Source organism: Periplaneta americana, chromosome 16 (assembly GCF_040183065.1).
Source record: "Periplaneta americana isolate PAMFEO1 chromosome 16, P.americana_PAMFEO1_priV1, whole genome shotgun sequence".
Taxonomy (NCBI): Eukaryota; Metazoa; Arthropoda; class Insecta; order Blattodea; family Blattidae; genus Periplaneta; species Periplaneta americana.
Window position 1 is genome coordinate 111,749,286 of NC_091132.1, and position 27,922 is coordinate 111,777,207.

The 27,922-nt window shown below is 35.7% G+C and overlaps 1 protein-coding gene across 1 annotated transcript in view; it reads right to left on the reverse strand.

The window, feature by feature from the left end:
* The window catches only part of LOC138691076 (chaoptin), a 257,907-nt gene that overhangs the window by 25,922 nt on the left and 204,063 nt on the right, over window positions 1-27,922 (reverse strand). The window contains exons 3-5 of the mRNA XM_069812767.1: window positions 24,641-24,830; window positions 12,323-12,422; window positions 5,739-5,909 (exon numbers count right to left, since the gene is read on the reverse strand). Coding sequence (XP_069668868.1) covers window positions 5,739-5,909; window positions 12,323-12,422; window positions 24,641-24,830 — 461 coding nt within the window. The remainder of the gene's footprint in view (window positions 1-5,738; window positions 5,910-12,322; window positions 12,423-24,640; window positions 24,831-27,922) is intronic.

Genomic DNA, 27,922 nt, shown 5'->3' on the forward strand with positions numbered 1-27,922 from the left:
TGAATGTACATAGGAATTAGAGAGTTTTCCACGTAAATTCTCTTTGCTTAAATGTTAAATTCCAAGAACTGCAGGAAGACAAACACAGCGTTCTTACTTCAAGACAGAGGGTCATGAAGAGTATTTTATGCTTTTAATTTTCCTTCTCTTCTTACAGTCTTACTAATAAACCGTGTACAGTTTTTATACGATACTTATACAGAGTTGAGACAGAAACCGTTACTAATAAGCCGTGAATAAGCTATGTACGTATAAACAGGCTGTAACTATACAATGGGAATTGTTTTGCAGTAGTTATATACACGAAATCCCTAGTTTAAGCGTTGTATATAGCGAAAAAATGGCCGCCCCTCTGACAGCTGTTCGTATCGACTGTCATTTTATGATGATGGATGCCTTGTAACCACATTAGAACAAACCAAAGAGCATAGAATTATTAGAATAATATTGCTGTAGCTTGTACTTTTTGACCAAAATGTAGTGTGGTAATCGATTAGAGCCAGTTGTACTATCGATATTTAACACGCCACACTAGAGCGCTCTACCGGATGCATTAGAGAACCTCAGATATTCTATTACCTTTCGTAACGAAGTAATGACGAAACTATGACGTAGCTGTGTAACAGTTATACTGTTATACACTACTTATGTACCAATTATTAGTAAGGAATTTACACACGACTTATAAACGAGCTACTCATTGTATAAGTATAAGACAGTTAAACGTCTGTATATAGAGTTTTTATTAGTAAGACTGTTAGACTATTTCATTAGTCAGCTCAAGGACAGGTTTTTAAATCATAAGGGAATCCTAAAGTCCATACAAACTTTTCTGCCTAAAAACATAGTGCGAGCATCAGATGAAGATTTAGAAACTACTGTTGAGGCTGTAGTAAATCAGTGCCCCAATGATGTTGATGCATCACCAGAGTCTATCTTCAATGAATTGAAGATGTGGAGAAGAAATTTCCTTTATCAGAAAAATCTTCACCTAATACCTACTGATTTTATATCATCTTCGAACAGGTGCAATGAAATTATTTTTCCCTGCACTCGCAAGGCGCTGAAACTTTTCTGCACGTTGCCTATAACTACAGCAACACCAGAATGGTCGTTCTCAACATTGCGGTATTTGAAAACTTACTTGAGGAGCACGATGGGAGCAGACAGATTAAAGGGACTGGCTTTGATGTATATACATAAAAATGTAGAAGTAAAAGCTCATGAAGTACTGGATGAAATGTCTAAGAAGCCTCGTTGCCTTCTTCTATAAATGTCGTTCTGTCATTATTTTTGAATTGCAGTCATTGTAAATGTTAAAATTAAAAAATTATGGTTTATTTAACAACGCTCGCAATTGCCGAGGTTATATCAGCGTCACCGTGTGCCGAAATTTTTTCCCTCAGAACATCTTTTACATGGCAGTAAATCGACTGATATGAGGCCTGTCGCATTTAAACACACTTGAATGCCATCGAGCTGGGTTGGGGTAGAACCCGCAACTTCGAGCATAGAAGGCTATACCGACTATGCTACTCAGGCCAGCTTGTTAATGTTTGTGACTCGGAAACAAATTGTGAGTATATAAACTTAGTTCTCATTACTCCATTTTTACTATCTCCTCAAATCCCTCCCCGAAAAAAAATCCTGCGTCCGCCCCTGGTTGTTATTATATGTGTTACTTCACTACCTTTCAACACGGCTCTATTTTTTTGACTGCCATTGTTATGTATGAACCAGCTTCTATTATTTAGTGTCCCTATAGATGGTGCAAAACAAATTTTAACGATTTGTATTGTATCGGAAATGAAATCAACCACAGCTTATGCAGCGTGGAAGGCTGGATTCGAAAATCACAATAGAAAAGTTTAATTAGAACAATTAGATCTCGTTTACAAAAGAACTTCTAACAACAATAACAATAAATGAATTAAATAGCTAATTCCATACATGCAATAATGAGTATGTTAAAAAACTACACATTCTTTACAGACGTTGTCTTTCGCTCTTTATTCTGCAATTTACCTCAAGGGTATCTCTTATCATCGACAGCAGTAATCGCAATCAACGCGCTCCATTTCCCTGATAACGTATTTTTAGAATCGCGATATCTTTCGTGATCTCTTATTGTCCCAAAGTTTTCAGAGGGTCAGTTTAAATAGAAGTGGAGGAAGTGAATTTTGAGAGACATATTGCACTCCACAGCCTATACCATCAACATGTTGTCTGCTAATTCATTATTTTGACGCTTTTTTGTTTCCAGGGAAATTCCTTAAGGTTAAACGAAAGGTTTTTCATGCATTTTTCTGCTAGTCCTTAAATATTCCATCAAAATGGCCATCAAACGTAATGTTTTTTTATTTAGTGACCTACGACAACTGGTTTAGGCAAAAAAAAAAAAAAACAAAACAAAACAAAACAAAACAAAGAAATGGAAATTACGTACAGGGTTCTCCATTTCATCTCATTTCCCATTACGAAGTTTAATATGTTACTCTTGTAGTATTGTTTTTATGATCTAAAAGTAGTTTGCTTTTTGGTACCTGGTTTCAAAATCTGTTGCAAAGGTATTTGTTTATTTTATAGTAACTTCTTCTTTGGATGATTATTTCACTCAGACAGAAACCAATATTAGTCTGTTGTGTAATCCAGATGAAGAGCCAATCAACTTCAACTTTGCATTCAATACATCACTTTTATTTGTCACAATTTATAGAGTTAATTAATTGTTTCATATTAACATGGCCGACAGGACTGTCGAGTAATTCATTGTCATTTTGAAATATACAATTTTCGGGCTAATTATTGAGGAATCTATAAAAAGTCGCCACTCATTTGGAATTTGTTCAATTTTCAGGGCACCCATAAGACCACATCATTGCAAAATATGAGGTCGTTCTGAATTCTGCACGGAAAACATTATGTAACGGAAACTGGCGAATACGATAAACAGATGAATTGACATCTTCCATTATGTGAGTCGCGACCGTAGTATCAGCACATTAGTGAATTTGACACAGTTTAATTTCCTCTAACTTACAGATTATTCCAATAATGATAAAAGTCAATTCGCAGCAATTTGTTAACCACTGCCTGTTATTATTCGGTTGAGAAGCTCTTACTGTATCATCCAGTCTGCTGTCCAAAAATGTGAAAGTTAGAATTTATAAAACAGTTATATTACCGGTTGTTCTGTATGGTTGTGAAACTTGGACTCTCACTTTGAGAGAGGAACATAGATTAAGGGTGTTTGAGAATAAGATGCTTAGGAAAATATTTGGGGCTAAGAGGGATGAAGTTACAGGAGAATGGAGAAAGTTACATAACACAGAACTGCACGCATTGTATTCTTCACCTGACATAATTAGAAACATTAAATCCAAACGTTTGAGATGGGCAGGGCATGTAGCACGTATGAGCGAATCCAGAAATGCTTATAGAGTGTTAGTTGGGAGGCCGGAGGGAAAAAGACCTTTGGGGAGGCCGAGACGTAGATGGGAAGATAATATTAAAATGGATTTGAGGGAGGTGGGATATGATGGTAGAGACTGGATTAATCTTGCTCAGGATAGGGACCGATGGCGGGCTTATGTGAGGGCGGCAATGAACCTCCGGTTCCTTAAAAGTGTTCGAAGTGTTCAAATGTTTCATAAATATCAAAATTGGTTAAGATGTTTATGAACGTTGCACGTGTCGCGTAAACGTTTAGGACTCTTCAGTTTAATGCTAAAGGTGATTTGTGTTATGTTTTGTATTTGTTTTGTGAGTTGTGTTCATGTTGTAATTTTGTATTTATTTATTTCTTTTTTTATTTATTTAACTAGATTTATAAAACAAAAATGTTTCTAGCCACTACCGTAAGAGCCAGGCTCGTGTACGGTGTGGTCTTAGTCAATAATATAACATAAAATTTACAAGCACGGTTTACTAAATGCAGTAAGTAATTTAATTCAAACCAATAAATACAACACAAGAGCAAGAATAAAGAAGAAAGAGAAAAAGAGAGAAAAATACGCATTTAATATAAATTGACAATCAGACAGAAGCCAGTGATATTCAATAACACATGAATATAGTCGACAGAAATAAAAGATAAAAAAATACATTTGTTAATATTATATATCATGGATAATTTTACAAATTTCTTTTTTAAAAGCTTCAATTTTAAAATATTTCGAATTTGGGAAATGGTTTGTAATTTTATTATAACGTCTTCGGCCGAAACTAGCGCCATGTTTAAGAGCTGCACTTGTATGACATTTAGGCTCAATTAATGGGAAAGTAGACTTTTGTCTTCGAGTATGATAGTCATGTCGATTAGATTTGTGTTTTATTTGATTTCTGTGGTAGTAAGTTAGTAAACTATATTTGTAAATTTATTCAATAGGCAATACATTAAAATCTGTATAGGCTAAATTAAATTTGTTGGGTAATCCATATTTTTGGTCAGACAAATTTTTATTAATCTTCTGTGTAATAAAATTAATGTATTAAATACAGATGATGTATCTCTGTTAATGTTTTGTAATTGTGTTATTTGATTCGTTTTGTATTAACGTGTTATTTTGTTTCGTTTTGTATTTGATTTTTTGTGTTCTTTGTGTTGTGTTTTGTATTTGTTTTTTTTGTGAATTGTGTTTATAATAATAATAATAATAATAATAATAATAATAATAATAATAATAATAATGATTTATTTAACCTGGCAGAGTTAAGGCCATACGGCCTTCTCTAACACTCAACCAGGAGTAAAACTGCGTTACAAAAAACACTACAATTTTACACACAAAACTGAATAAGATAATAATAATAATAAAATGTAACCAACAAGTAAGTAGAAATCAGACATAATATATAACATACAGAAAGAAAGGAAAAAGCATAATAAAATGTGAACAGCAGGTCAAAATAAATGAAACTTACAAAGTATAAAAAATAAGACATTTATTGATGATGATGATAATAATAATAATAATAATAATAATAATAATAATAATAATGATAAAAAATAAGAATAGTAATAATAATAATAATAATAATAATAGTAATAAAATAGTGCAGTACAAAGCATACAATGAATACAATATTTTTAAATACACACAGCAAGGAAAATTATGATTATATATAGCTCAACTTATCACATTATAGATATATCATTATCGGAAAATATGAAAACAAAAATATAAAATAAGTTAAATATCACTAGAACATAAAAAAATATGAATACGTGGAAACATGCAATACAACACTTGTCATAATAGTAAGTTAGTTTGGCAACTCGTCATAAGATAATTTTCTAACTTGGATTTGAAAGATTTCAATGTTCGGCAGCCCTCCACTTCAGGCGGCAGAGAGTTCCAGTGACGAGAGGTAGCAACAGTGAAAGATGAGGAATACAGAGATGATGTGTGAAGTGGAATTTCTAGTGTGTTATCGCGTTGTGATCAGTATTAATATTATGATAGCCAGAGAGAGTATGAAAACGAGCGAATAAATAATAGGGGGATGAAGTGTGCATAATTCAATATAAGAGAGAAAGTGAGTGGAAATTTCTCCTCTCATGTAACCTAAGCCATGATAACTTCTCGAAAGAAGGTGAGATATGATCATAGTATCGAATATTACAAATGAATTCCCTTTTGTATTGTACCAACATTATCACCGGGTATCTACCCATTCGCAATGCAATAACTTCATGCATTCATTCATTCATTCGGAATTGCATTTCAGTTACTTACCATGGAAAACGTCACTGTTGAACCGGGTAAGTCTGTTGTGTGCTAGGTACAATGAGCGCAAACGACTAAGTCCAGCCAGGGAGCGAGCTTCGATTGTAGCAATAAGGTTGTAACTCAGGTCCAGGCTTTCCAGCTGCCTCTGAGACTGAAAGGCTGCCGTCCGTATTGCACCTGCAAAATACATTGAATAATAATTATTGTATGCATTTATTTGTTGGCGTATTTCTGCAGCGCATTTAAGAAATTTTCTCCGATCAAATATTGAGTTCAAATGAAAGAGTTTTTCAGGCCTAATTTTTAATAACGGATAATATCCCATCACACCTTCTCATAAGAATAATGGTAATTCACTTAACGCAGCTAGTGGGGATTTTGGGAGTCGAGTGTTCGTACATTTCTCTTCTACCAACATTCTGAGACAAATGGTACTCCCACCCTTAAAAGTGAAAACGGTTTCCAAAGAGTTGGTAAGTTACTCTTCCTCAGAGAGCTTGCTATAAAGCCCATGCTCGCGATAACTGAAGTAAAGTACACATTTGGTGGCAGAATATGCTCCGGAATTCTGAGGAGACAACCGCTCCACACAAATACCTAGCCTAGGACTAGTAATTCTAGTTGCAGAAAATTTGTAATTGTTTAATTCTTCAACATTCAAGCAGACGAAGGATGAAAAGTGGAGTGATTAGTTTTTTTTCAATGTTGAAGACGAAACGAGTTCAACCCATGGAACTTATTATTATTGCTATTGCTATTATCAGGACGAATAGAAAAAATAGTGTACGCACTCTGTGAGTTTACACGCATCTGCCGCAACGCGGTGCTGCTACCGCTATGAGCGTGACTCGGAAGGAGTTCACAGTACTTTTTACGTGAATGTAGTCCTTTTTAAAAGCAAATTTCTTCCATTTAACCCGGCTATTCAACTTAAGAAATACCTTTATAGTCCCTTATTCATAATTAATAGTCTTATGTCAGGTAATACTATTATGAATGTTCGTAACAGAAAATACAATAGGACCTGAAACGTTATTAGGCCCACGTTATAAGTTCAGTATTTAAATAAATAATCTTTTCGTAACAAGTTGCGAATTCAGGGACAGAAAACAAAACCTACAAAACCCACAAAATGTTAGTATATAAAGAGTTGAATGGTATTTTACGTGCCTATAAATGAATTAAATTACTCACCATGATTAGTTGCCTGCTTCTAATTGTAGTATAACTTGTATAAGAATTTTAGCGAGAATATCACCTGGAGTAGCGTTTCTGCTAGCGTAAATAGCAATTGGTTGAATCCAACCTTGCATAACTGGCATAAACATAAATACTAATGCATGATTTGCTAATTGTTTCTTTTGGACATCAGTCGTGAGATCTCCGAAATCAACAAATTCGTCCACTTTAAGGGAATAATTATTAAATTGAATTTCTTATTTGAGTTTGACCTCATCGAATATTACCACTCTGTAACGTTTATTATTAGGTAAAATGTGAGGTACAGCTCCTGGTTGTAAGTTTCAACGCACTCGCGGTATTTCTGTCCTATGACTTTTTATAATAAAAATCTTATTTTATAATCATGTATTTGGAAAAATTCTCTTACGCGAAGTAGCTCACCGCGTGAGGCAAATACAGCTCTCCCTCTATAGAAGGAGGTCTTTGCCCTCTACGGGACATTTTTAGGCTAATCATTTAATTCGGAAAAATGCACATCACAAATACCGAAAGCTGCCTATTTTTCCTCGGAATCTCTCTGGCCCATTTTCCAAACTCATCTTTTTCTTTGGGAGATGAAAATAAATGTCTTCTTACACTATTTCTACTGTATTCCGATCTACAACCCGGAACAAAACAGTACGGAATTTTTGTAATTATTTTGTAAACCACCACACAATATTCTTTTGTCACTGATTAATTCAAAGCACAACAAATTGAAGACATCTACATAACCCTCAACAACAAAGCATATTAACAATCCCTAGCAACTTTCATCATTAAACGCGCGAGGAATATATTTTCGAGGTGTCTGACTTCAGACAACAGATAGGCCTAGATCCTAACGATCGAAGCGCCACTAGTTGTCAGGTTCGCCACCGACAATGGGAAAGCATAGAAGTGCGTACACTAGTTCTTCTATTCGTCCTGCTACTATTACTTGAGGAGGCTGGTATCACATACGAACATACGCCATTTTTGTCGAAATTTAGTTAAGGATCGGTTCTTACAGTATTTCTCGCGCTATTTCCAAATATGTTTCTCGTGTATTCCAGAAACTGTCATTTACATGCCTTTGTGAACGTTAAAATATGTTGCTATTTCATAATCGGACACCTCCACATAGAATTTATTTCAAATGCGAACATGACAATTTCAGCTAATCAGATTGCTGGAAAGGCTTAAATCTGTCATGGCGACAAGTTCCATGTTTACATCCTGACGAGTTTGGATGTTTTAATGATTACGTTCCCTTTTATTTCGACATTTTAATGAAATATAAGGATTTTGGGGCACCTTGAGTTCAATATGGAGTGCAATACGTTGGACAGTACGCCTAAAATGACTAGAAAATGTAAATTTAATCTCTAAGAATGGATACGTGCTGAAGAAAAACGATTGGAAATGAATCCTTCACGAATTAAAATAAGGCTCAAAGTAAAGCCAGTGAAACGTGTGGATTTTTAGAAGTTACTAAGTAAACACTTCGGAAGTGAGTGGAAGGAAAGCCCCTATCTACAGTGGTATAGTAATCCAGAGTTCTGATACAAATGAAGATACTCATAACGAATGTGATTGTTTTGAAGACTATTTAAATGAACCACAAGTTATCTGTGCAGAATTGCAGTAAAATAAGAATTAACAAGTGAAAATGATATTATTATTATAAGAATAGAATAGAAATAACATTCTGAATTTTATTTTCTAAGTTTTCCAGTTAAATATTAGTTTTAGAATAAAATCATAACTTCCATAGGATTTTCGCATCATTATCCTGATTCTGGGTTGTGTGTTTGAGAACTCAGTTCCTATAAAAGGCGCACAATCCAAACGTATCCTGTATGTAAATTAAAGAGTAAATATAGAGTTTTCTGTTTATGTAATTTATTTTATGCCATCCTAGCATTATAAAAAGGTTGTTACTACATTCAAAATCGTTCGTAATCGGCTTATTATGGCACGCGTGTCAATAATAGCAATGACGTAATACCGGAACCCTTGGGTCGGGATGCATGCTACTCGTCTATCTTGCTTACCGCTTTTACGCGCCTTGTAACAAGAAATGAAATGCAGGACACAAGGTAACGTACCATTTATTTCCAATCTTTAACAATTTTGTATCATTCTTGTAACATCACGTAATACAGTTCTGTGGTTCAGAGCAACTATATTAACAAAATAAAGGAATATTTGTAAAATATAATTTGATATCCAACCTATAACTAGAGTTTGTAATACCTGCAAGGTCCTCCAGTTCTCTTTATTCAGTGTCAATACTAGGCGCAACTAATCGATAGGAACATATGAAGACTTCGTCAGCTATGGATGATTTATAATTTATTTCCTACAATTTATAATGCTAAGATGCCATAAAGTGTTGTATCCAACTCGTGGATAATCTTATTATGACACTCACTATCGTTCATGCGACAAACGTTCACTCTTGCCATAATCATCAAGATTATTCATTTGTTGTATAAATAACTATTATTCAATAATGAATATGTTACATATTGTTACAGAATTGCTGAAAACGTGCAACAATTTTCGTTCACTCCTCATCTTCAAGAGTTGGATCTACATATTGCGACTGAAATAAATAAGTAGGCACGAGCTTTTAAAAACTGTATTCAGATTTTAACTAGCTTTTATGATTTAAAAGTTTTGGACAATTTGTTAAAGAAGCTTTGTTCCACTGAAGACTGTTTGGTAGTCCGCTGTGACGTCATTTACAGATAATATTATATTACGTCGGCGCGAAGCAAGCGTGCCGATTACATAAGCGAAGTAGAGCAAGAAAGCGTATAGAAAGCGCAGTTCGTAAATCTGTATACTGTATTTTACTATATTTAATAAAATTCAAAGCGTACATATTATGCAAATACATTACATAACGTTATTCGACGGAACTTGAAAACCGAGGTTTCCTTGTTTATTTAGTTTCATTGTTATATGAAAAATATTTCATTGTTATGTCTGTAATTACATTTAATTAAAGAATGATACATATCTTAATGTGTATACATCACTAAAATGTCAGTGTCGACACTGATAGCTAACAATGACAGAGTGAGGCGAATATTGATGATGTTACTTGATACAAATGGTCGGCAGGTTACAATGAGTGACCTTAGATGCGTATTTAAGCATGATTCCTTCGAATACATTCTTCAGAAAGAAAGGAAATCCCGTATCTGTTATTAAGGCCTACACTACGGGAAAGAACTGTTAGAGGGCCGAAGGGGAGAAACTTGTCGTCTGTAGCTCTCGGAAGTGTTATTTTTGTAGATACTTCCGCAAGCCTATGCAATTTTTTAATATGAATTAATTGATACGAATGTTTTACTATAAATATTTGTAAAAATGTCGTGAAAACTCGAGAAAAGCAAAAAAATTGGTTGGCAATTTAGACAGCCAGTGGCGAAGACATAGACAGATGGTTCACACCTTGAGATATAATACAATCAGTGGTCGACATTTCGTGACGCGTTGTCAACTCCTTAATACGGAGGGTAAGGCATGATCTTAGCACAGTTTAGTATATACAGTTGCGAAGCTTGGGATGATTTTTTGCATTTCTCGCGATAGTTGCTAGCCGCTTGGAGCGCTGTGAGTACTAGGAACAATAGACTGTGTCACTGCCATCGTGATTTAATATAGGCAGACCAAGTGACTCGCTTAACCCGATCACGGAGAGCGGCGTTTCAACCATATAAATTAGTTACAATGCATAAAGAGTAACATATTTTTATCTAAAATGTAGTGTAATTGCATTAATAGATTTAAAACAATGATTATGAGATACTTCAGACATAATTCACTTGCGAGTTAAGGTGTAATATTATTTTTGGTGTGAAAATTACGTTGTTCGTGTGTGTAATACCTGCCTTTATTTGGATTAAATATTGCGAAATTCTTGTACATTCATTTATGCGCGATTCAATAATTTTCAGTTGCACCGCACGGATATTTTGATATGTTGAAATTATAGGTTATGTTTACTGTACCAATACTTCAATATTCGCATTTATTCATTATAATTAAGCATAAAGTTACGTGTGATAACTTGTAAATGCAATTTGTCTCTATTTCAGTTGTATTTATTCGTTTCTTACGGTACTCCAATCTGAAGTCTGATTAGTGTAATATGTTAGTAGGCTAAACTAGCGCAGAGGTAGTTCCTTTGTACTCATACTCCTTGCATATACGGATCTGTGACAGGTTAGCTTTGGTTAGTTTTGGCTTTTATTGTGTCTTGCTTATAGGATCACCTGCACTTTCACAAAAAATCTCTTATAAATTCAACGATTTTCACTTCTGAAATCGCAGGAACTACCTCAGCGCTAGTTCCACCGCTTTATGAGTGCTGCCTTATTGTCCTTCGGACACTTGACTATATTGAAATACGGTAACCTCACAGCGCTATTACTAGAGCAACTAGATTTACAAAGTCTCCAATGCCCTGCCATTACATATGTAGGCCTATGTTATGTAATATGGAAATTATAGGTTATTATTTATATTCCTATATTCGCAATTATACATTATAATTAAGCATAATGTCATGTATGATACGCCGCACGTTCAGTTTGTCAGTATTTTAATACTACAATTGAGTACTGAATTATAGTATTTATCTACTTCCTAAGAGACGAAGTAACACAATCGTCCGTACACTAATTTCATAGGAGTGGTATGGTAAATTTTCTATCTGCAATTAAGGAAGGTAGATGTGCTAAAATAACATCACAATATAAATTCTTTTTTTATTAAACCTCAAAATAGCTTCCATTCTAAACTTAAAATGTTGTTGCGAATAGATTATGTTAACACGTAAAATTCTCTTCACATTAAAATAACACATTTTTAATTATTTCTGCAACAAATTACGCAATAAGAAGTAAACGGAACTTATGGACACATTACACTAAATAAAACTTAGCAATGATACGCAATAAAGTTATAATATTTAACGGAGCTCCATACACTGAAATAGAAAACCCGAACATACATTATCGTTTGCTCGGGAAAGGGTCTGTGCTGAGGCGATAGTAGCGATCCTGGTGGTCAGAAACTATCTATGTATGCATATTTATTAAGTATTGAGCTTCGGAACTGTATATACTAAACTGTGACCTTAGCTTTCACTTGTTCATTCCTTCTTCTTTGTTGTGTATTGCAGGCTGAATTTTATATGACGTAATCTTTGCCGACCGCTGATGTAAAGCCATCTACACATTATTTGTATTGTATTATAATAATATGATATGATATGATATGATATGATATGATATGATATGATATGATATGATATGATATGATATGATATGATATGATATGATATGATATAACTATGCAATGCATCATACCAATTCGGTTGAATGTGAGCGACAGAATTTTAAGAGCACGAGGTCCATTTAGTGAAGTACTCGGGACGGCAGTCAAACTATTTCTATCCAGAAGCAGCTCCTGAAAAAAGAAAACAAATTTACGTTAGGAGATACATCATCAAATTCTATTTTAAAGTTCCGTTTGTATAACAGTGAAAGTATATAGTGTGTGTGCACTACGCCCTGCTAAATCTACTCGTATCACGCTTACCGTCCAGCTAGGCGCATTCCCAACCCACACTGGCTGACTATACTAAGGTTCGCTGAGTATCCAGGTTTCGAACATGCAAGCCTCTAATTCCTGGTCCGTGCATCGCCAGCCGGTGTTCAGTGGAATTATAATGGAATGAGATCGGACGGAATGATGCTAATACCCAGTGGCGGTTCCTCGCGGGAGGGAAGGGAGGAACGTCCTCCTTACATTTTTCTTCTTTTGAAAGTTAATACCAAATGAAATATATGCCTTGAAATTCGAGGAAGATTCGATAACTTTTAAGTTCACAGCTATAAGAAAACCTCGGTTGATGGAGTTTTAAACGACGCGCACTCATGTGCTGCTAGAAAACTGTGAGAAAGATGCGAGATTGTTTGTGTGGAGGAAAGTCAATACTTTCCTCCTTTACTGCAGTTAACACACATAGACAACAGCGCGCTAGCGGCCGGAGAAAGAAGCAGAGTTTTAAAGCAAGTAAATGAACGGATAGGGAGGAGATCGTCCTCTGAATCAGCGCATGGGCGGGAAATAGAAACCGACTGGTCATGCAGCAAGCTCGCTACCGCTGCCATCTAACGATGTTGCATTCAACCAGACTATAACACATCTAGAGGAGACAATAAAAACAGTTTTAACGCAAAGCTATGAAAGACACAATATAAAAACTTTTTTAAAAATTATAAATCAAAAAATATTATTCATTGCACTTTATATAAGCTACTATTCATGGTTTGAAACTTTCGAGGATATTTGAAAGTTGAAGTCGGATTTATATAAAACAAAGAGGAAGTAGTTCTAAGTTAGTATCGCAGATCTTTTTGGCTTCTGAAATTCACTTCCATTCATTGTCTACTAGACAGGACAACAGCCAAGTTGTCAGTTTTGTACAAATATATTTGAAATTTAAAGTACTGCAAACTGCATTATTTTTAACGTAAAAAATTAATCGGCCTCGGCAGCTTTGAACAATAATGGTAGTATGACTTTACAAGAACTGACATTCTTCAAAAGCATGTGATACTGAACTTATAAAATGTACATGCGGCAACACAGACCACGTGGGTAGGTGCAGTGTTCTCGCTTTCCTAACAGATTCTTTCTCATTCCCATTTCCGTAAAATGGTTCCGGTTACGTGTTAGTAGCTGGTCTCTTCGAACACGTGTGATGATGTAGTGTGCGTGAAAAATGCTACGAGGTTGTGAATTTCCTTGTAATTGTTAATTTGTGCAATTATTCAACAATGAATGTAAGTGAAAACTTATTATATTTTGGACAATTTAGGAAACTCACTTTACAAGAACAGATTATTGCTATACAAAAGGGAAGGCCAGCCCCAACACTACCTGGTCTTACATGTATGCATGTAGGCTAATTTGTAGCATGTTTATCTCAAGAATGGTCATTTTGAGCTGTTAACTTATTTCCTCCTCTTAAGAAATATTGCAGGAGCCGCCACTGTTAAGACCTAACATATGGAAAAGGGAGGAATGCTCCAACTGCCAGTTTGTCCGCCACAAGTGACACTATAGATTTTTAAAATGAAAAATCAAACCTGCTCGGATTCGAAAATCTGACCACTCAGGCACCACAGGGATAATTTTGTTTGTTTCACAAGTGAAGGCGGCCTTCTCGCCAATATTTTGATAGAACAGTACATGGATCGCTTTTTAGAAAAACTTGCTACAGAGCGTTTCACAAATGGGTATTGTAGAGTACGACACAATTAGTTATACTATAAACGAAGTGCAGAATATGCTACTCGCTTAAAAGGAATTAGTTTTTAATTAATTACAAAAAATAAAAGAAATAAAAATAGCTAGTATTTACTCATAGCTTAAAGTACATCCAATACCATGGTGTTCATCATTATCTTCTAAAGGACTACTTTCATTACGATGCTAATTACGAACCTTTCTGTTACTCTGTCCATTACCTTGCACCTTTCCCAATAAAAATCTTACCCCTTTTCAGCTTCACGCGACTTGTATTTGTGCGCCTTCTCAGTTTCGTGAGAAGGATAGCTCGTATTATTCATAACAATGATCGAGTTCTTAGGGATCTTGGGAACCATCCGTTCCTGGAACCATTTCGTAAACCTCGTGTTGTTGATCTCCTCGTCGTAATCCTTGGTCGAATTTGAACAACACATTAGGTATAGGCCTAAATCCTTTTCGCTTTTCCACAATAATCCTAGAACCTCTCTCGATTGGAACTTTTAAGAAGTCACGTTTTGTTTCTTGTCATATTAACATTTATCCAGAACTCGTCCAAAATATAATATTCTGCGTTTCTCGGGCTTCCCTAACGAAAAAATGTATTGTAACCGAGCTACAATGTCGGATTGTTCCATTAAACATTGGGCGAGCTGTTATTTTCTTTATACTTAAAAACCTATCCGTTTAATTTCAAACACATTAGTAATATTAATAGAATTATGTTGAAGTTATGTTGTTACATAGCCTAATTCGTATTTTTAACCCAACGACAAAATATCTTGGCATCTCTGCTCATTAGAGGAGTTGCTCTGAATTCTTACGCGCCCACTAGCTGAGTCAGCTGAAGAGGGCCGCGACACTGGATCACCTTGTCGCTCCTCTTGTGATTAGAGAAAGGAGTTGCTCCTAATTGGGCTTCCCTGGTTTTCAAATGTTCCGAATTGCACGTTCACTCCCACTCGCGTACCTTGTTCGCTCGTCCGTATACAATGTCAAGAGCGAAAGTTGATCACTCCGGGTTCCTACTGTCTCCTCTTCCGTTTTTCACTAATGATGATGATGATGCATCATCTTCTCACCATTGACATCATCGTCATATAACTATTGACATAATCATTAGCTCACCATTGACATCACCATCATTGTTTAACGAATGACATCACAAACATGGTGATTATTTCCCAATTGACATTATTGTTTTACTATTGAAAAGATCATCATAATTTCATAATTGACATCGCCACCATAATTTCATCATTGACATTATTTTAGCATTCGTGTCATCAACATCATTACAGTGTCACCACTGATATTACTGTAGTTATCTTTCTCATTAGCATAATAATCGTTATCGTCATCTTTCACAATTACACCGTCATCTCTTTCTCATTGTTGTCATCATAATAATCGTTATCGTCATCTTTCTCATTTACACCATCATCTCTTTCTCATTATTGTCATCATAATAATCGTTATCGTCATCTTTCTCATTTACACCCTCATCTCTTTCTCATTGTTGTCATCATAATAATCGTTATCGTCATCTTTCTCATTTACACTATCATCTCTTTCTCATTGTTGTCATCATAATAATCGTTATCGTCATATTTATCATTTACACCATCATCTCTTTCTTGTTGTTGTCATAATAATAATCGTTATCATCATCTTTCTCATTTACACCGTCATCACTCTCTAATTGTTGCCATCATAATAATCGTTATCGTCATCTTTCTCATTTACACCATCATTTCTTTCTCATTGTTGTCATCATAATAATAGTTATCATCATCTTTCTCATTTACACCATCATCTCTCTCTAATTGTTGTCATCATAATAATCGTTATCGTCATCTTTCTCATTACACCATCATCTCGTTCTTGTTGTTGTCATCATAATAATCGTTATCGTCATCTTTCTCATTTACACCATCAACTCTTTCTCGTTGTTGTCATCATAATAATCGTTATCGTCATCTTTCTCATTTACAGCATCATCTCTTTCTCATTGTTGTCATCATAATAATCGTTATCGTCATCTTTCTCATTTACACCATCATCTCTTTCTCATTGTTGTCATCATAATAATCGTTATCGTCATCTTTCTTATTTACACCATTACCTTTCTCATTGTTGTCATCACAATAATCGTTACCGTCATCTTTCTCATTTACACCATAATATCTTTCTCATCGTTGTCATCATAATAATCGTTATCGTCATCTTTCTCTCATTTACACCATCAACTCTTTCTCGTTGTTGTCATCATAATAATCGTTATCGTCATCGTTCTCATTTACACCATCATCCCTTTCTTGTTGTCATCATAATAATCGTTATCGTCATCTTTCTCATTTACACCAACATCTCATTCTCATTGTTGTCATCATAATAATCGTTATCGTCATCTTTCTCATTTACACCATCACCTATTTCTCATCATTGTCATCATAATAATCGTTATCGTCATCTTTCTCATTTACACCATAATCTCTTTCTCATCATTGTCATCATAATAATCGTTATCGTTATCTTTCTCATTTACACCATCAACTCTTTCTCGTTGTTGTCATCATAATAATCGTTATCGTCATCTTTCTCGTTTACACCATCATCTCTTTCTCATCATTGTCATCATGATAATCGTTATCGTCATCTTTCTCATCATTGTCATCATAATAATCGATATCGTCATCTTTTTCATTTACACCATCACCTCTTTTTCATCATTGTCATCATAATAATCGTTATCGTCATCTTTCTCATTTACACCATCATCTCTTTCTCATTCTTGTCATCATAATCGTTATCGTCATCTTTCTCATTACACCATCATCTCGTTCTTGTTGTTGTCATCATAATAATCGTTATCGTCATCTTTCTCATTTACACCATCAACTCTTTCTCATTGTCGTCATCATAATAATCGTTATCGTCATCTTTCTCATCATTGTCATCATAATAATCGTTATCGTCATCTTTCTCATTTACACCATCAACTTTTTTTCATCATTGTCATCATAATAATCGTTATCGTCATCTTTCTCATTTACACCATTATCTCGTTCTCATTGTTGTCATCATAATCGTTATCGTCATCTTTCTCATTTACACCATCAACTCTTTCTCGTTGTTGTCATCATAATAATCGTTATCATCATCTTTCTCATTACACCATCATCTCGTTCTTGTTGTTGTCATCATAATAATCGTTATCGTCATCTTTCTCATTACACCATCATCTCGTTCTTGTTGTTGTCATAATAATCGTTATCGTCATCTTTCTCATTTACACCATCAACTCTTTCTCGTTGTTGTCATCATAATAATCGTTATCGTCATCTTTCTCATTTACAGCATCATCTCTTTCTCATTGTTGTCATCATAATAATCGTTATCGTCATCTTTCTCATTTTACCATCATCTTTTTCTCATTGTTGTCATCATAATAATCGTTATCGTCATCTTTCTCATTGTTGTGATCTTAATAATCGTTATCGTCATATTTCTCATTTACACCATCATCCGTTTCTCATTGTTGTCATCATAATAATCGTTATCGTCATCTGTCTCATTTACACTATCATCTCTTTCTCATTGTTGTCATCATAATAATCGTTATCGTCATCTTTCTCGTTTACACTATCATCTCTTTCTCATTGTTGTCATCATAATAATCGTTATCGTCAACTTTCTCATTTACACCATCATCTCTTTCTCATCATTGCCATCATAATAATCGTTATTATCAGGCTTCGAGTCTTCGGACCCAATAGAGCAGTTCAGTGGGAAATCCGCATAACGGCATAGTGAGTATAGTGGTAAAGCGTATAGTGGGTGGGGGTACTGTAGAATGAATGCCAACAATACGCAAAGGAAAACGCTCTGGATTTGGAGGTTCTGACGAATAATTTGGTTTTCATACAAACTGTGTCTGAAACTATTATACGGTTAGAGAAGTCAGAGCAAGAGATGGCGGAAGCCCTCAAATTAATTTAGAAAATGATGCAGAGAATTAATGAGACGTCAAGTACACCGGTTACTGAACGTGTAAAACAGAAGTGGAAGTAAATTTTATGTAAAAATAACGGATATGGAACATTGTGTAACATAAACAGCAAATTAGTGGACATAGAGTCACCCGAGAATAAAGCACTGTCTCTTAGAGACTGCAATGATGTTAGGTTTTATCGTTTTGCTCCTATCACGTCATGCGACGTAGAGCGTAGCTTTCTACAGTACAAACTTTGGCAGATAACCGAAAAAGATTTACGTTTGAGACAAGGAAAATGTATCTTGTAGTAGGTACATTGCAATTCGGTACTGTAACTGCACTTCCAAAAAACGACGAATAGGATAAATGAAAAAATTAAAATTGCTACATGCTTATTTCCACCATTAACAGTGTATAATTAAACACAAATGCTTATAAATGACAGGAGAATAAATGCTTTTCTCATTGTTTTGACATTATCATTGTGTAATGTATATTAACTTTCAGAATGTACATATGTGTGTGTTTCCCCATACTACCGTACTCTACTCTAAATAGCAACGTTGTTACCTCAACACATCTCTACTGTTCACTACCTGCAGCGAGTCAACAACCTATAGTGCATGCACAGTAAACTTATTGTATCGGGTCCAAAGTCTCGAAGCCTGGTTATTATGGTTATATCACGTCCTGTTTATCTTCCTCTTTCTCTGTAACTCTTCTAATTTGTCATAGTGAAATGCTGAATTGCTATTAAATCTGAGACTGACCGTAACAGACTTGGAGCAGGGCAAGACAAGGTAGACAGAAATGAGGAAGTGACTGACAGGAGGAGTTGGATGCGCGGTGACAGACTGGGTCGCGAGGTCGCCCGCTCCGGTGGACGTGGTTGTCGCTCTGGGTACCGTTACCCTCCGCTCGCGCCCACAAACCGGACAGAGCGAGCTAGCTGGACTGCACAGCTGGCTGCATACCGTCCGTATCGACATTGCGGTGCTTGAGAGGGGCAAAGTTACGTTTATTAGAAACATTTGCGTCACTATTATAGTTTTTGACGGTTTCCCACCAATGCGTGGTTCAATCACACTGGTCACTCAGACAACTAACGGCTTTTCATCAAGGGGAATAGCGGTTCGATCAAGTGAGATTTATACGGCAGGTATTCTCTAAGTAGTTCGTTTTCCTTCTATTATGGCTTCTATTATCATAACTTCACTGTCATTAAATCGCCTTTTCATTACCACCACTTTCTATCATCGGTGGATACTATAATTATGTGGCTGATATGGTTGAGGGAATTTGCACGTGTTCTATATTCTTTACCGTTTTCATTCTATTCTCTCAAGTGCTTTGTATAAATGTAATTAGCATTTGAGTCTTCTGATTTACTTCGAAGGTAAATATTTGTTACGTATTAAATTTAAGATTTTATTAATTTGCAGCATTATCGATTATTTATTTTATTTTTCCTGATCGTATTTTAACACATATTTCTTTGCTGTACATCTATGTCTTCCTCCGACGAGTTTAGTGCTGGAACCTGAGGTATTCTTGCCATCGGTGCGGGGGGTATGCAGATAGATTCTTTTGTTGCTACAGCCAAGCCGAGCCGAGCGGAGTGGGAAGTATTAATCGTCCAAAAATATGCAGTCTTCAGTTTGTAGTAGTGTGTGAATATTTCATATACATATTGTTTACCTTGACCTATATGGTTTTGTTATTAATATTTAAATATATTGTTGCAATTTTTGCTCAAACATCTCCCTGATGTTAGCTATGTTAATATTATATGAATTACTCATATTAAATATTTCACCGTTACAAATCATTTTTTAGGAAACATGCTGTGGAAAAGTTTTTGGTTTTATTCTATTGGAATTTTAGAATACGAGTATGTGTGATTGGTATGGTGAAAAACAGATTCCTATAATGTCATGCGAAAATCATTTGTTGGTGACATCTTAAAATGCAAATCAAGTAGTTTTACTTCTCGAGTGAGTTCAGCAGTACAGTATATTTAAATTGATTACTTCACAAATTTAATTAAATTCTACTAATCATTAAATTTTATAGTATGATTTCTCTTTTCATTTATATTATTGTAGTTTTATTATGATTTTTCTTTTTATTTATTTTATTGTATTTGTATTTCTGGTGATGTGATGGCCTTAACTTCACCAGAATAAATAAATAAATAAATAAATAAATAAAATGTTCTACAATACTTTCCTTCTCTGAACACGTAAGTACGAATTGTATCTCTATCTCGCCAAAAATACGTTAGAAAACTAATTGGCACACTGCTCTCGTAAATTGGGCGAATGTTTTCAGTATGATTGTACTTCCTTCCAGACTGCCGCTGTCATTGTTCCTTCCCACTCCAGTACCGCGCTAGACTAGTCGGAACCGCATTCCTCTCAGCACTAAACTCCTCAGAGGATGACAGTACTTCACAAGAATAAAAATCGGTGTCATGGAAGTGACATTTTTCCTCATTATAGTCCTGCCATCTATCCGTAATATGCGGAACCTAAATAAAGGGAAGTGGGTAGGCAATACATACATACATACATACATACAGTCCACACCTGTGGAGTAACGGTCAGCGCGTCTGGCTGCGAAACCAGGTGGGCCAGGTTCGAATCCTGGTTGAGGTTTTTTCCGGGGTTTTCCCTTAACCCAATACGAGCAAATGCTGGGTAACTTTCGGTGCTGGACCCCGGACTCATTTCACCGGCATTATCACCTTCATATCATTCAGACGCTAAATAACCTAGATGTTGATACAGCGTCGTAAAATAACACAATAAAATAAAATACATACATACATACATACATACATACATACATACATACATACATACATAGTACAGGATTGTTACAAAATTCCAGTCAATTACCATGTTAATAGAATACTGTCATTTATAGTTTATGAATGGAAGTGCAAAGTGCGTAAATAATTGAAATTACTTATTATGCAATAATATAAGAACATAATTTTCGTTTTTCACGCTGCACACACACAGACAATTTTTATTTTTCTAAACAGTGAGATATTTAATTTCATTAGTTGTAAGCTTCATGTAGATATACATAGGCCTATATGCGTGTGTAATTAATTTTTGCAGAAAAGTAATATAAAAAGTAGTTACTATTATAAATGCTGGAATCGCTTCTGCTCTCATTTTGTTACTTACAAAAATATATTTAAATAACTAAAAGATGTTAAAGGAAAATCACGCAGTGTTTTGAAGATATTCTACGAAGGAAAAGACGACCTCAGACGTGATTTCAAGATTACTTGCAAAAAAACATTACATCTTTATATTAAACTATTGGAAATATATTATTTTGTATTAATAGTCGAATGGTATCATGTTTAGGGCCATTTTCAGCAACAAAGAACCTGCAAGAAGAATTATAAAGAGTAGTAGCAGTAGCAGCAGCAGCAGTTTGTAACGGAATTCTTGGCAAATATCTAATAGCACACCTGTTACCTATGAAAGGGAATTACTACTTCGCTTTCTTTTTTTACCATAATAGTGTATTATAGATATTAATCCGGCGAGGTATAACTTTCCAACAACGGTTTTGAATAATCCTCAGCAAAGAGAGCTCTCTTATTTGGAAAGCTTGATGGGCTTCAGCTGTCGCAGTCCGTAGTATGATTCCATTCATCGAGAATATCAAACTACTGGACTGATAGCATGTTATAATGCTACGTTTACACGGCGACAGTTTAGAGAAGAGTGCTAGAGCTTATAGCTGAGTATCACCGTGCAAAAATTTCTTCGTAGCACTTTGTCCTCTGGTATTAGGGCTTGCAGCAACTGTATTAGGTATGGATGGAGTCGCAACCGCTTGTGAAGAATCGTGCCTTTAAATCTGTGTACCATTTACGGATTTTAGGCCCACTGGGTGGATCTGCACCAAACTTTGTTCGGTAATGCTTTTGCACATTAATAACCCACTGGTTCACATGAAAATTAAGCTCTTCTGTCGTCTATAGCAGCCATTTCGCCTCAACAATGAACAAATTTGTTTATATGCACTATGATGAGGCGTGTTATCAAGTAGGGAAACAACTAAACTTTTTGAGTCTCTCTTACCATTGGTACTATTTTCATGCATGTCTGATTCATAGAATGTAAATTACATGTGTGCCGACTTGAGCTATAATTTGCACATTTTTCATCAAGACTAGCAACTCCGTCCTTCGTGCAATTATAGTATTCTATACGAATAAAGAAATAATGACTCGCCCAACAATATTACTAACCCAAGTGCTATGCGCGGTCAGGTTACACAACTGCTACACACTGCTCAGAAGTTAGATGGGTGATGATGTCATAAAAACGCACTGACCAGCCTATTCTTCTCTAAATGCTCTCTCTCAACACTTTCTCTCACTCTAAACTGTCTGCACCATGTAAACGGTCCGGAGAGTAACTTAGAGTTTAGAATTATATAAATCTCATGAGAGCTCGCTAATGGGTTTAGAGGAGCTATATTCTGTCACCGGGTAAACACTCCGTTAGAGAGCTCTCATGATTCTTCAGAACTTCGCTCTGAACTGTCGCCGTCCAAACGTAGCATGATTATTACTTTAGACTGTATTTCAAGAGTTATGCGCAAGCTTGTATAATCTCGTACGGAACAGTCGCGAGAGTTAATGAAAAAGTTCAACTTAGCTGACTAATTTAGAGTAGCTATAATGAGAGCTGACAGTATATGCGAGTTCTCTGTTCAGGGTGTTTACACGGCGAGAGCAGTTTTCAAGGCCGCTCTATTTAGACTCTCTATTTAGATATTATAGTCAACGAGATACCTGCTCTCACGGTGATACTCAGCTATAATCTCTAGCTCTCTTCTCTAAACTGTCGCCGTGTAAACGTAGCATTAGAGAAGCTATATTCTGTCACCGTGTAAACACTCCTTTAGAGAGCTCTCCTGATACTTTAGATCTTCTCTCGCTCTAAACTGTCGCCGTGTAAACCTAGCATAACGGAGAAGCGCAATAGATCTTCTAAGTCGCAGTGCTATAGCTGCCATAGTCCCCCTGTTTAAATTCAATTCATTCCGACACATTTGTCAGTTTATTCTGCATTATACAGAATCACGAAAAAAAATCGAGGAGTTGTGTTGGGCTACAGCGCCATCTTTTTTTTTTTTTTTACTGAAATCTATATATATATATATATATATATATATATATATAATGTGTATCATTCCCGGATACATTGACTTGTAGATACTGTAACTTATACGTACAAAATCCAATAAGTATTTTATGAGACATCACTGTACACAGAAAGGCGGTCAGAGAGACAGACAGTCGGCATTCCAAAAACAGTTTCTCGGTATTGATGGCGCTAAAAACGTGTATTTTCGCGAAAATCTCGAAATAAAATTTTTACAGCATGACAATACTTTCCCTGGTAATAGACTAAAAAGAAATAGAGCCGATTTCGCGTTCTTCACATTTTTATTCAAATAAACACTCGCTATGGCAACGAGTGAGTAAAAAAAATGGAAATATCCACTAGTTATTCCTAACAATAATAACATGATTATAAACGTAGCTTCATATATTAAGTATCAACTTATAAATAGGCTATATTAATAAGAAGGATTGGATAAAATAATGATAATTTTATTTGAATAAATTTCAGTTGAATAACGTGTACTTTATGTGATAAGTTGAACATATCCGCCCAGTAGTTAGAGAAAATCGCGACAGATAGACGGATACTGCAAACGGTCATTTTCATGAATATAATTATAGAAATATATTTTTGTGGCATCACAATAATCTTTCCTTATTATTATACTTTGTACATGATTATAAAACAGTTTAACTGAACTTCACAGGTTTTTCTATTCTCCCAAGTACAAGAGAGAAATGTTGTAATATTTTTACACGAAAAGTTTAGTCTGATGTCACTAGTGGTATCATGGAAACTGAAGTAAAAGATGAACTTCGTGCTTCGTGGCTTTGCATGCAGTCCATCTCTATTTAATGTTCCTCGATATTTTCAACACATTAGTCACTGAAATATTGGGTATTATATGGGTTGTGTATATATATAAAAATATTAAATAAAATCCACTACAGTGTTAAAGAAAGTATATATTGCATTGTATTGCTTCAATTTGAGTATAGCAATCATTGGAATTTCCATAAACTTACTGTTAGTTATTGATATCAAAATCTTTCATACCGTAAATGTTGTGAATATCCTAATTTAATATTCATCGCATAATCATATAGACATTTGCAAATGAAATATTTTAAATGTAGCCTTTTCAGCCTGTTAAAAATACAGTCTATGTTATAATTTTGCATGAATACTAATAGAAGTAGTGGTGTTACCTGAAGATTGTCACAGCCCTTGAGGATGCCCTCTTCGATTCCCTTGATAAGGTTGCCACCAAGGTCAAGAAGTCTGAGTTGACCCAGACCATGAAACTCGCTGCTGGAGAAAATGGGGTTGAGGTTGTCACCCAGAAGATTGTCTGCCAATCGCAGCTCCTGGAGAGTGCTTTGTAGTCCCATCAGCAACCTGTAAGCCACTCCAACGTTATAGCAAGTAGGCTACAGTTATCATTATGTCGCATGTTCCTCCATGCATAGTCTAAAGTCGGAAAATTGTGTGGAATTCTAATGATCAAAGGAAAAATTTTATACTTATTAGGGCAGGTGTCTTCAGTGAATTCATCACTTTACAGGCGTCAAATACAATGAGAAACTACTGCTGTTATATTTTGAGGACACCAAAAACGTAATATTTTTAAATAATTGATTAAATGGCGATCTTACTCGTGTTAATTGTGTGAGCATGTGCGGCTTACAGATGTTTCGGTGCTTCTTCACACCATCCTCAGAGCTTACTAGATCTCGACGTCATCTCGAACTTCGCTGCCTGTTGTATGGGTGCGTTCGATTGTTGAAAAGTGTTGAAATGTGGTGTCAAATAGTGTGTGTGTTCTTAAATTGATCTGTGTGTTGAGAATTTGGTGAGGGTATGTTTTAGTGTGTCTGTATATTTCATATTGTTCCAGTGTGTTGAGTTCTTGGTTTTTGGGTTGTATGTGTAGGATTTTCATGTCTGTATTTATGTTATTGTATGTGTGGTTAACATTAGTTATGTGTTCGCCATATGCCCATATCTAGCATACTAGCAGATATTACACAACACTAGAAGGAAGACTAGAAATGAAGGGCAGAGTAATATAGAACAGTGATGAGACTGGAGAAAAGGAAACCGAAGGTGAATGAGGAATCGAAAAGGATAGCGATACTGATTCTACAGTAGTTTAAGAAAGTTCTACGATGCAGTACTGTGACCTTATAAATATATTGTGCTAACCCTCTGGCTAGGAGCATTTCCGACCCACACTAGCTGACCACGCTAAGGTTCGCTGTGAAGTAGGCAACCCACTCGTCCCTAGACCAGCCCTATTCGCACATTGTCAGCCGGCGATCGGGAATGGAGCTCGGAGGGATGATGTTGATGGCTAACATGCTGGAACGGGAGAACCTCATATAAACCCCAAGACTGGCGTCACTGTGAGACTTGGATCAGATCTGTCTGCGTCACTCAGCCACTACAGGGATAGAAACGAATGAAGACCGAAGCAAGGCAAGGCAATGTAGAATCCCGGCCCGACCCTTCTGAGTACGTTGCCCAGTCGATGCGATATCCTACAGGTTACACTTACCCAGCGTTTCTCAAACTATGGTCCGCGGACCACCTATAGTCCTCGAGTTCTGCCCTTGTCGTCCTTCAAAAAAGACACAAGAAAAAATAAAATTCAAACGAATTGCGTAGGTCTATCACACTATAGCTGAAAATCTCAGAATTTGGAAATGACACATGACAATCTTCTTTCACTTTTTCTCCCAGTACTAATATTTTATGAAATTTCTTACCCTACCCGTCTACCCACTTCCCATTTTACTCAACAATAAAAGAGGGATTTAAAGCACTATGAACGTGGCGTTTCTCGCCACTTTTCCCTGTATATCTGGCGCCGAGCCTGTAACCCAGCCAGGGACCACCCGAATTCATAGCAGAGGACCAAAGTACCGAAACTTTTCATGTATTTATGACCTTCTTAATAGTTTTGCCGACATCCACTCTGCACATTGAAATGGGCACATACTGTACGTCACACACCAATAATAGAAAGTGCCAAACTGCATCTTTACTTGTTGAAAATCGTGCATGTTTCTGCATTAATTTTTTTATTTGTTTTTCCAGATGACGATATAAGAAATTTTCACTCCGTCTATTTTAAAATCCGACAGGTTTACTTTTTACACTTGCGTGTTTCGTCTCTAAGTGCCGTTTCAATTTCGCGGGTTTCATACACTCGTTTAACCACTTCCCTGATTAACCGAGTTAACTCGGGTTGCTAACATGTGTCAAAATTTATTAACCCGAGTTAACTCGTTTGAGTCCCATTGTCTATTTCATAGTGATTTTTTAAGTATGTAAGAAAATTAGTGACGTACAGTGATTCTGTAATATTAAATGACCTCTTTACGAAAATAAAAAATATGACACTTTTTTCACAAAACTGGTAAAATATATAGTAAAGAAAGAGGTTAAAGCACTTCGTAACAAACGACGCCCTGAGGTTTTGGTTCACTCATTACCACACCAAGTAAATCCAAGTTCCAAATAACTCTTGTCATATTTACGAAAGTATTTTTTCTTTGAATAGCTAGAACTAGATATTTCTTTAATGGCACTATAATTAGGCTAATATATTTCTTTACACACAGCTTCTGAACTATTAGCACTGCCTAAATGAAGCGTATCATGTTCCTTTCTTTTCAAAGATCCGGATCGAAGCCAGTTTTCCATTATTTATAATGGGCACTATTTAACAGAGACCAGCGTGTACCACATAAGAAGGATTTCAAACAACTAACTGCTAGCAGGCAAGCGATGAATCAACAATGCACAGAATTTGTTATAAGTTACTTGTGATTGGCTACAAAAAAATATAATTACAAAAGTATTACAATTAATTAATTCTAATTTTAAAATATAGGTATACTGGTATTAAAATATGCTGTAAAAATGATAAATTTGCTTTCGAAGGGAACAAGAGTAAGGTGGTCCGCGGAACTGTTCTGACTTAAAAAAGTGGTCCCCACTTCAAAAAAGTTTGAGAAACGCTGATCTAACCTGTAACCAGGGGTGGCTGTCTCAAGAATACCAGCGAAAATTAAGAATGATACAGCACGGCAGTATCCAAGACTCGCAGACGGAAAGCTACTTTTTTTGTGAAAGAAATTACAGTTACATAACATTTCCTTTTCCTTAATTCTCTTGTAGCGAATTCATTATTTTATCTGCAATTTGTGTGGGCGGGAGGAATCAGGTGCGGGTGTGACGTCATCTCAACACGTAGGCTGCCCGATACTTCCGGAAAGCAAGTGCGATTCATGCCAGATGTCGGAGACGGCGACAAGGACAAGGAGAGAGATTCGATCAGTTTTAAGCTTAAGCAAATAATGCAATCATCCCGTCATCTGAATATTTGGAGCCGAGTAGCATGCATTGGACAGCTAGAGAAACATTATTTATGCTTGGAGACTTCGGATCCGATAGAGCAGTTCAGTGGGAAATCCGCATAACGG